The sequence below is a fragment of the Gopherus flavomarginatus genome, chromosome 14, assembly GCF_025201925.1.
Source record: "Gopherus flavomarginatus isolate rGopFla2 chromosome 14, rGopFla2.mat.asm, whole genome shotgun sequence".
Taxonomy (NCBI): domain Eukaryota; kingdom Metazoa; phylum Chordata; order Testudines; family Testudinidae; genus Gopherus; species Gopherus flavomarginatus.
The window spans coordinates 3,345,245-3,356,000 of record NC_066630.1 but is presented as its reverse complement, the minus strand read 5'-3'; the positions used below and the strand labels follow the sequence as shown (position 1 = coordinate 3,356,000).

General features: G+C 55.4%; 1 protein-coding gene across 1 annotated transcript; it reads right to left on the bottom strand.

The window, feature by feature from the left end:
- Positions 1–6,032: 6,032 nt before the first annotated feature.
- On the bottom strand, positions 6,033–10,715 carry LOC127034471 (uncharacterized). Its single transcript, XM_050923355.1, has 4 exons — positions 10,251–10,715; positions 9,651–9,808; positions 9,319–9,454; positions 6,033–6,089 (listed from the first exon to the last, which is right to left on the bottom strand). Exons 1-4 carry the CDS (start codon positions 10,713–10,715, stop codon positions 6,033–6,035), a joined length of 816 nt encoding a protein of 271 aa, XP_050779312.1.
- Positions 10,716–10,756: the final 41 nt, after the last annotated feature.

Here is a 10,756-nt window from a genome sequence, read left to right as displayed (position 1 = left end):
GGAGGCCAGCTAGTCCAACCTCCTGCTCAAAGCAGGGCTAATCCCCAACTAAATCATCCCAGCCAGGGCTTTGTCAAGTCGGGCCTTAAAAACCTCTAAGGATGGAGATTCCACCATCTCTCTAGGCCCTGGTCTACACTACGAGTTTAGGTCGAGTTTAGCACCGTTAGATTGATTTAACCCTGGACACATCCACACAACGAAGCCATTTTTGTCAACTTAAAGGGCTCTTAAAATCGATTTCTGTACTCCTCCCTACAAGGATATTAGTGCTGAAATCAACATCACCGGTTCGAATTTGGGGTAGTGTGGATGCAATTTGATGGTATTGGCCTCCAGTAGCTATCCCAGAGTGCTCCATTGTGTCCACTCTGGACAGCACCATCAACTCAGATGCACTGGCCAAGTAGATAGGAAAAACCCCAGGAACTTTTTAATTTCATTTCCTGTTTGGCCAGTGTGGCAAGCTGATCAGCACAGGTGACCGTGCAGTCCCTGATCACAAAAGAGCTCCAGCATGGACCAAACGGGAGGAACTGGATCTGATCGCTGTATGGGGACAGGAATCCGTGCTATCAGAACTCCGTTCCAAAAGATGAAATGCCAAAATATTTGAAAAAATCTCTAAGGGCATGATGGACAGAGGCTACAACAGGGACCCACAGCAGTGCCCTGTGAAAATTAAGGAGTTCAGGCAAGCCTACCAAAAAGCCAAAGAGGCAAACAGCTGCTCCGGGTCAGAGCCCCAGACATGCTGCTTCTACAATAAGCTGCATGCAATTCTGGGGGGCCCCCCACCACTACCCCACCCTGTTCATGGATGCCTGCAAGAGGGGGTCTCACACAACAGGGATGAGGATTTGGGGGATGAGGAGAAGGAGGATAGTGCATAGCATGCAAGCAGAGAAACCATTCTCCCCAACAGCCAGAAACTGTTTATCACCCTGGAGCCAATACCTCCCAACACGGGCTCACGGACCATGAAGCCGGAGAAGGCACCTCTGGTGCGTACCTTTGTAAATATAATGCATGATTTAAAAGCCCTGAAGACTTAGGATGCATTCGTGGTCAGTACAGCCCCTCCTTTTAAATGGCCAACCCAACGGGTGCTTGGTATGGGAAAAGGAGGGCGCTGCTGGTTGAAACCATTCCCACATGTTATGAAGGTTGAAGAAGCTGAAAGACTGTGGCTTACTATGGCTGCCTGCAAGCCTAGTTCTTTTGCCCAGCCCTGCGTATGTGATCTCTCACACCAAACCAGCAGGCCTTCAATATAAGAGGCAAAATGCGACCTTATACCGAAAGCACATGTGCTATGTAATGTTAACAGCTTGGTTCACCGTGAAAGAGTCTACCCATTGTTCTCTAAAATGGGTCTTTTTAAAGAATTCTCTTTTTTTCCTTCCGCAGCTGCAGATGTTTCAACGCTCCCCCTATCATCTCCATCCCAGAGGCTAGCGCAGATAAGAAGGCAAAAAAATGCACTTGCGATGAAATGTTCTCTGAGCTCATGCAGTCCTCCTGCACTGAAAGAGCTTGGCAGAATGCATGGAGGCAGACAATGTCAGAGGCCAGGAAAGCAGAAAATGAACGCAACGACAGGAGGGCTGAGCAAAATAAGAGGTGGCGGGAGCAAGAGGAGAGGGGACGGCAGCACAATGAGGGGTGGCAGGATGCAGTGCTGAGGCTACTGAGGGATCAAACCGATATTCTCCGGCGTCTGGTGAAGCTCCAAGAAATGCAACAGGAGCACGGATCGGCTCTGCAGCCCCTGTGTAACCAGCTGTCGTCCTCCCCAAGTTCCAGAGCCTCCTCACCCAGACGCCCAAGAACGTGCGGGTGGGAGAGGCCCCTCCGGGCACCCAACCACTCCACCCCAGGGGACTGTCCAAGCAACAGAAGGCTGGCATTCACTAAGTTTTTGAAGTGCAGTGTGGCCTTGTCCTTCCCTCCTACCCTCATCCATCAACCCACCCGGTGCTTCCCTCCTCACCCACCCCTCCCGGGCTACCTTAGCAGTTATCCTCCTATTTGTGTGATGGATTAATAAAGAATGCAAGATTTTGAAACTATAATGACATTATTGCCTCTGCAAGAGGTGATCAAAGGGGGGAGGGCAGTTGGCTTACAGGGAAGTAGAGTGAACCAAGGGGGCGGGTTTTCATCAAGGAGAAACAGAGCTGTCACACTGTAGCCTGGCCAGTCATGAAACTGATTTTCAAAGCTGCTCTGATGCACAGCATGCCCTGCTGCGCTCTTCTAATCACCCTGGTGTCTGGCTGTGCATAATCAGTGGCCAGGCGATTTTCCTCAACCTCCTGCCCTGCCATAAACCTCTCCCGCTTACTCTCACAGACATTGTGGCACACACAGGAAGCAGCAATAACAGTTGGAATATTGGTTTTGCTGAGGTCTAACTGAGTCAGTAAACTGCACCAGCGAGCTTTTAAACATCCAAATGCACATTCTACCAGCATTCTGCACTTGCTCAGCCTATAGTTGAACAGCTCCTGACTAATGTCCAGGCTGCCTGTGTATGGCTTCATGAGCCATGGCATTAAGGCGTAGGCTGGGTCCCCAAGGATAACTATGGGCATTTCAACATCCCCAACAGTTATTTCTTGGTCTGGGCAGTAAGTCCTTTCTTGCAGCTGTTCAAACAGACCAGAGTTCCTGAAGATGCGAGCGTCATGTACCTTTCCCAGCCATTCCACGTTGGTGTTGGTGAAACATCCCTGGTGATCCACCAGTGCTTGCAGCACCATTGAAAAGTACCCCTTGCGGTTTATGTACTTGCTGCCTTGGTGCTCCAGTGCCAATATAAGGATATGCTTTCCGTCTATCGCCGCACCACAGTTAGGGAATCCCATTGCAGCAAAGCCATCCACTATGACCTGCACGTTTCCCAGAGTCACTACCCTTGATAGCAGCAGCTCAATGATTGCATTGGCTGCTTGGATCACAGCAAGCCCCCACAGTAGATTTGCCCACTCCAAATTGATTCACGACTGACCGGTAGCTGTCTGGCGTTGCAAGCGTCCAGAGGGCTATCACCACTCGCTTCTCAACTGTCAGGGCTGCTCCCATCTTGGTATTCTGGTGCTTCAGGGCTGGGGAAAGCAAGTCACAAAGTTCCATGAAAGTTCCCTTACGCATGTGAAAGTTTCACAGCCACAGGAAATCATCCCAGACCTGCAACACTATGCGGTCCCACCAGTCTGTGCTTGTTTCCCAGGCCCAAAATCAGCGTTCCACGGCATGAGCCTGCCCTATTACCACCATGATGTCCAAATTGCCAGGGCCCGTGCTTGGAGAGAAGTCTGTGACCATGTCCTCATCACTCTCATGATTGAGCTGTTGTCGCCTCCTCACCTGCTTTTGCAAGTCCTGCACATACTGCAGGATAATGTCTGAGGTGTTTACAATGTTCACAACAGCAGTGGTGAGCTGAGCGGGCTCCAGGCTTGCTGTGCTATGGCGTCTGCAGGAGAGCAGGAAAGCAGAGTTGCAGTGGAATTGGTGGATGATGACGGATACCATGAGAATAGATATTTATACTGAATGATGAGAGGACCTGCGAGGTAGATTCATGGCACCAGGAGAGCAGAGTTGTAGCAGAAGCGATGGAGGATGACTGTTAGCACTGTGCACATTTACTGAGTACCTGGGAGCCCATGACCGACAACATGGAGAAATTCGCTGTTGAGGCAATATCAGCAGAGCAGAGTTGCAGTGGAAGCAGCGTATGATGATGGCCTGCAGTCCTACTGCACCGTCTGCTGCCAGCAGTACCCGGAACACAACAGCGGTGGTGTCGCTGAGCTGAGCGGGCTGCACGCTTGCCATGGTATGGTGTCTGCACGGAAAAAAGTCGTGAAATGATTGTCTGTAGTTGCTTTCATGGAGGAAGGGGCGACTGACGACATGTAGACAAAACCACCTGCAACAATGTTTTTGCCCCATCAGGCACTTGGAGCTTAACCCAGAATTTCAATTGGCGGTGGAGACTGGGAACGGTGGGATAGCTGCCCACACTGCACTGCTCCGTAAGTTGATGCTAACCACGGTGGTGAGGATGCACTCCCCTTACTTTATGTGTTTAATGTGGACATACGCAGTTGACTGCATAAAATCGACCTAATTTTGTAGTGTAGACATACCCTACGTAACTCATTCCAGTGCTTCACCACCCTCCTAGTGAAATAGTGTTTCCTAATATCCAGCCTAGACCTAACCCACTGCAACTTGAGACCATTACTCCTTGTTCTGTCATCTGCCACCACTGAGAACAGCCAAGCTCCATCCTCTTTGGAAACCCCCTTCAGGTAGTGGAAGGCTGCTATCAAATCCCCCCTCACTCTTCTCTTCTGCAGACTAAACAATCCCAGTTCCCTCAGCCTCTCCTCATAAGTCATGTGCCTCAGCCCCCTAATCATTTTCATTGCCCTCCGCTTGATGCTCGCCAATTTGTCCACATCCCTTCTGTAATGAGGGGACCAAAACTGGACACACTACTCCAGGTGTGGCCTCACCAGTACCGAATAGAGGGGAATAATAACTTCCTTCAATCTGCTGGCAATGCTCCTACTAATACAGCCCAATATGCTGTTGGTCTTCTTGGCAATGAGGGCACCCTGCTGACTCATATCCAGCTTCTTGTCCACTGTAATCCCCAGGTCCTTTTCTGCAGAGCTACTGCTTAGCCAATTGGTCCCCAGCCTGTAGCGGTGCATGGGATTCTTCCTTCCTTGTCTGCACTTGTCCTTGTTGAACCTCATCAGATTTCTTTTGGCCCAATCCTCCAATCTGTCTAGGTCATTCTGGACTGTATCCCTACCCTCCAGCGTATCTACCTCTCACCCACAGCTTAATATCATCCAGGAACTTGCTGAGAATGCAATTCATCCCATCATCCAGATCATTAATCCCGTCATTCATGGGAAGCCCAAACAAGCAATGACTCAGAGTGTGGGCCCCCGGAATCCACTCCTCTCCAGCTTTTCCTGTGTTACCATGACCCCGAATGGCTGATGGGGACAGTGGCGCTTCTCTCTGCAGTCTGTGTCCCAGTAGAGGTGTTGTGGGAACTGCTCTCCCCTTGACAGACATGTTGGGTTGGCCAGTGGCCACCCGGTGCAGCTTGGGGTGAAAATACTTTGGACAAGGTGCTGCTGGTAGGTGGCACCTCACAGTGCATGGGGGTGGTTCTTCCTTTCCCCTGTTATGCTTAGAAGAAGCATTCTGCTTCAAAGTACTGCTAACCTCCCCCCACCCCCGACTGGCAGGGACAGTGCAAGCTCTGCCTAGCCAACCCCCCCTGCCCATGAGGGCTCATGCAGCCATGTTGTTCCAAAGACAACCTCAGACGCTTCCAGGCACATGGCAGCTACCACAGGGAAGCCTGGCAGCTGGGTCAACGGCAAGAGAACTGCACTTGGGAAGGGGATGGCCAGGGGAGAACTGCGCTGCTGGAGCTAACCAGGCGTGTGTGAGCTCTGAGCAGCTCAGTACTGCCATGGGCTTCCACCTCCGTCAGTAACTCGCTGACCTCTCTGGCACCTTCTGCCAGGGGATCTCAAAGCACATCACAGTCCCCTAATGGATGGAGCATTACCCCATGTCAGAGAGGGGAACTGAGCCAGGCTGATGTGGTGTGTCAGCAGCAGAGCTGCGCCTAGAGCAGGGGCACCCTGCGTGCCGGTCCTGCTATGCACCATGGTTGCCTGGAGCCTCCCACGTGCCCAGAGAGGGCTGTTGGGAAGGAGGAGGAGGCGGACACCAGTGGGCCTGGAAACAGCAGCAGGAATCAGCCATTGGATAATATTTCAGTTCCTCTCTGGCAGATTTGCCGCTTCAGGCATCAACAAGAACCCAAAGGCACATGACAATCAGCTGGGCCACGTCCCTGCCCCCCGCCCCCCAAACACACTCGCCTTTATCCTCAGCCCTGGGAGGGACAAAGGATCAAAAGGCTGTGGAATGGGAGCTCCTGCCTGGCGCACTGTAGCAGGAAGAGCACCGTGCTGGTGTGCTCACACCGTGCACCGGGGCGTTGGAGAGCGGGCCCAGGACTCCAGCTTCCGTGGCGGCTAGCGTGGGAGGTGGGGAGAGCTGCTGGGGGGTAGATATGGGGCTACTCAAGCTGAGGGCCGGGGCAGCTGGAGGGCAGTGGACCAATGGGCTGTGGGTTATGGGTTGTGGGAATGGAAACGAGGGCAGAGTCATAGCAGAGCTAAGTGAGGGGAAGGCAGGGAGCCAGGCCAGTACTTTCTTTGACGTCCTTTGCCAGCTCTCACTCTAGGTGGGGCAAGCTTTGGCAAAGGAAGGGCAGCAGACAGCCTGTGTGTTCTTTCTCTGCGGTAGCTGCAGCAGGGCTGGAATGCGGAGTAGCCTGGCAGAGGTTTGTGTATGAGGACGCTGGTCTCAGAGGTGAAGGCAGGGTGCTATTGAGTCCTAACCAAACCCATGGCTGGTGCCACTACATCCTTTCCTGCCTTGAGGCCAGAGGCCTCCAGGATTGGGTCCCTTCTTTGGGGGCAGGGCGGTTGGCTCATTTGCCCCCTTTGCCCCCAGCCTATTTCAGTGCTGAGGTGCCACCTCGACCCCTGGGCTCCCCACGTGGTCTGCACTGTACTTGGAAGCTCAGACCAACCCCTGGGGCCAGAGATCCTATCTCCGCCCTGCTCTTGTCAATGCCCTCATGGGGGCTGGATCACGCCCAGCCAAAGGCCTGGGTAGCTCCCCTGGCAACCACCAGGAAAACAAGTTAGAGGAGGAGGCTGAAGGTCAGCCCCTGTGGCTAGGGCCGGCTCTGGGTGGCGGAGGGCTTCAAACTCATCACCTGGAGCTGTTTTGGTTCTTGACTTGCTGAGCGGTAGAAGGAACCCGCCGTCTGGGCACAGGGGAATGGGCAGCTGCTTTCTAGCAAATTCCTGCAGCTGGGGCCCGGCCTGGCATCCCTGCAGCTTCCCCCGCTGGTACCCGGAGCACAGGCCTGCCCTGCGTCCGGTTCGAGGGGACGGGCTCGTAGGCTGTAAGTGCTGGCATGGGGAGAAGGTGTCAAACCCAATGGGCGAAAGGCAGAACCCGAGGGAAATAAGGCACCAACGTGTAACAGAGAGAAATGAGCCTCTGGAGTGAGTGAGCTGGGGCTGTGGTGAACTCTGTCTGCTGGAGGACTGAAATCGAGGTTGGACATCTTTCCCCATTAGCTCAGCCAGGCATTATTCGGCTTGAGCCCCTGGAAGTTCTCTGGCCTGTCTTGTGCCCACAGTCGGATGGGCAGCTAGTTCCTTCTCTCCTGGCCCCCTAGGACTGTCTCTTCCCCCTCAGTTCCCGCTGCTGGTGCCTGGCACCAGCACCATGGTCTCCATGAGCCAGCAGAATCTATTGCTGCTGTCCACATCTGGTGCTGCGTATTCTCCATTCCCGTGAAGTCCCAGGGTCCCTGGCTGGGTTCTCCATGGCATTCTCTAGTACCCACAATGCCCTGCAGCTGCCCCTGAACTCAGGGCTCTGGTCTCTGCTGTGCCTTTCCTAGCACCACAAGAGGATTTCCATTTGTGGAGACAGTGCTTGGCACCCAAAGTCAGAATGAGTGCATGGAGAAATGGATCTGGGGGAACTGCGTGTCACACTTATCCCCCTTCTCTGCACCACCCCTGGGGGGGAGAAGCAGGCTCAGGGCTCCACCACCAGGGCCCCTTTCAGTCCAGCTCATTTTTCTGCTGCTCACAACTACAATGCAAACATTTTTGCACCTGCCAGAGGCCTCTGTCAAGGAAAGACTTTTCCTGCTTTGTCCTGAGGCTGCTGCACTTCAGTGCTGGGCTAATCCAAAGCTCTTCTCTCTCCACTTGTACAGGGGCAAGACATTTCTTCCTGCTGAACCAGCCAGGCTGGAATGATCATCACAGGAAAGTTCACGAGCTGTGGATTCAAAAGTTGCCCAAATGCTCCAAGAGGTGAGGCCTGTGGGTGCTTCACAGGACAGACTTTGCACCATTTGTCCGGATTCCTTTACAAACCTTGCCGGCACGACTTGCTGAGGCAGTTCAAGGTTGGGCTCCTTGGTCCCTTTAATTAATTCCCACCTGTCCTTTGTTAGGTTGCAGGGTTGGAGGTGGTAAGAACATAAGAGCTGCCAGACCGGGTCAGACCAAAGGTCCATTTAGCCCAGTGTCCTGCGTGCCGACAGTGGCCAATCCCAGGTGCTCCAGAGGGAATGAACAGAGCAGGGAATCATCAAGTGATCCATCCCATCAGCCAGCCCCAGCTTCTGTCAGTCAGAGGCTAGACACACCCAGAGCATGGGGTTGTGTCACTGCCCCTCCAGGCTAATGGCCATTGATGGACCTGTCCTCCAGAAACTTATCTAGTTCGTTTTTGAACCCTGTTGTATGTTTGGCCTCCACAACACCCCCTGGCAGCAAGTCCCACAGGCAGACTGCACTGTGTAAAGTGCTGCCTTTGGCCAACTCGCTGCCTGCTAATGGGATAGGGTGACCCCGAGTTCACATGTGATGTGAAGGGGTAAATAACTTCCCTACGCATGACTTTCTAGCCCTGTCGGGGAGAGCTCCGCAGCGCCACAGCTCTGCCTTTCCAGTGCGTGTGAAGATGCTGGGCTGGCACGCAGAAGGGCTGTGCGGGCCGTACTGTGAGCCATGAGTCACATCAATATAGCACGGGGCTGAGTGAGTGTCCATGCTCGTGCTGGGCCTTGGCTGAACCCCCTACCGAACTCCCAGGGAACCTCCCAGTCAATGAGCCTTCTATAGACACTGCTTACCTCTGCAGCAGGGGGGCCGGGGGGAGATGGGGTCTAACCAGCCCTGACCGCCGCAGCACAAAGTCTTGTTGCCAAGTGCCCTGACTTCTGAGCAGCCGACAGACATACTGCCCTGGGCATGACTCTGCTGACATTGGCAGGAAGGAATCTGGCCCATTGGATTTTCCAGCGTCTGTTCTGCAGCACAGTATGCATTTGTGCCTCCAGAGAGAAAGCTTATGCCTGTGAATAGAGATGGGGCTGGCTGCAGCGAGCGGGCAGGGGAGAACGCCTGCGTGGGACCTGCCAGGTGTCTGCAGCGAGCGGGCAGGGGAGAACACCTGCATGGTACCCGCGAGGTGTCTGCAGCGAGCAGGCAGGGGAGAACACCTGCATGGTACCCGCGAGGTGTCTGCAGCGAGCGGGCAGGGGAGAGCACCTGCATAGGACCCACTGGGTGTCTGCAGTGAGTGGGCAGGGGAGAACGCCTGCGTGGTACCCGTGAGGTGTCTGCAGCGAGCGGGCAGGGGAGAACGCCTGCATGGTACCCGCGAGGTGTCTGCAGCGAGCAGGCAGGGGAGAACCCCTGCGTGGTACCCGCGAGGTGTCTGCAGCGAGCGGGCAGGGGAGAGCACCTGCATAGGACCCACCGGGTGTCTGCAGCGAGCGGGCAGGGGAGAGCACCTGCATAGGACCCACCGGGTGTCTGCAGCGAGCGAGCAGGGGAGAGCACCTGCGTGGTACCCAGCAGGTGTCTGCAGCGAGCGGGCAGGGGAGAGCACCTGCGTGGGACCTGTCAGGTGTTTGCAGCAAGCGGGCAGGGGAGAGCACCTGCGTGGGACCTGTCAGGTGTTTGCAGCAAGCGGGCAGGGAAGAGCACCTGCGTAGGACCCACCGGGTGTCTGCAGTGAGTGGGCAGGGGAGAGCACCTGTGTGGTACCCGCCTGGTATCTGCAGTGAGCGGGCAGGGGAGAGCACCTGCGTGGTACCCAGCAGGTGTCTGCAGCGAGCGGGCAGGGGAGAGCACCTGCGTGGGACCTGTCAGGTGTTTGCAGCAAGCGGGCAGGGAAGAGCACCTGCGTAGGACCCACCGGGTGTCTGCAGTGAGTGGGCAGGGGAGAGCACCTGTGTGGTACCCGCCTGGTATCTGCAGTGAGCGGGCAGGGGAGAGCACCTGCGTGGTACCCAGCAGGTGTCTGCAGCGAGCGGGCAGGGGAGAGCACCTGCGTGGGACCTGTCAGGTGTTTGCAGCAAGCGGGCAGGGAAAAGCACCTGCGTAGGACCCACCGGGTGTCTGCAGTGAGTGGGCAGGGGAGAGCACCTGTGTGGTACCCGCCTGGTATCTGCAGTGAGCGGGCAGGGGAGAGTGCCTGTGTGGGACCCGTGGGGTGTCTGCAGCGAGCGGCCCTGGGGAGAGCACCTGCATGGTATCCGGCAGGTGTCTGCAGCGAGCGGGCAGGGGAGAGCACCTGCATGGTACCCGCCAGGTGTCTGCAGTGAGCGGGCAGGGGAGAGCACCTGCGTGGGACCCGCCAGGTGTCTGCAGCGAGTGGGCAGGGGAGAGCACCTGCGTGCTACCCACCTGGTGTCTGCGGTGAGTGGCCCCGCAGGACAGTGCCTGTGTAGTACCTGCTGGGTGTCTGCGGTGAGAGTCCCACAGGACGGTGCCTGTGTGGTACCCACCAGCAGCCAGTGGACATGAGCAGTAGCACAGCCAGGTATTTCCAGCCGTTCTACTCACCAGCTGCCCACAGTGGAAATCCCCTGGGAGGGCACTAGTGCTTTGTTCTCGGCCCCCTTGCTGGGGTCGGTGCCTGTGGTGCTTGGTCACAGCGCTGCCCACCAAGCACTGAGGAAGGGGTACAATTACACAGGCTCTCAGGGATGTTTCATAACCTCTCCTGTAGCTGCCCTTCAGCGTGCTCCTTGCATGCAATGCTGTCATGTGGCTGACCACCCTCTTTTGAAGGAGGAGCTGAGCAAACT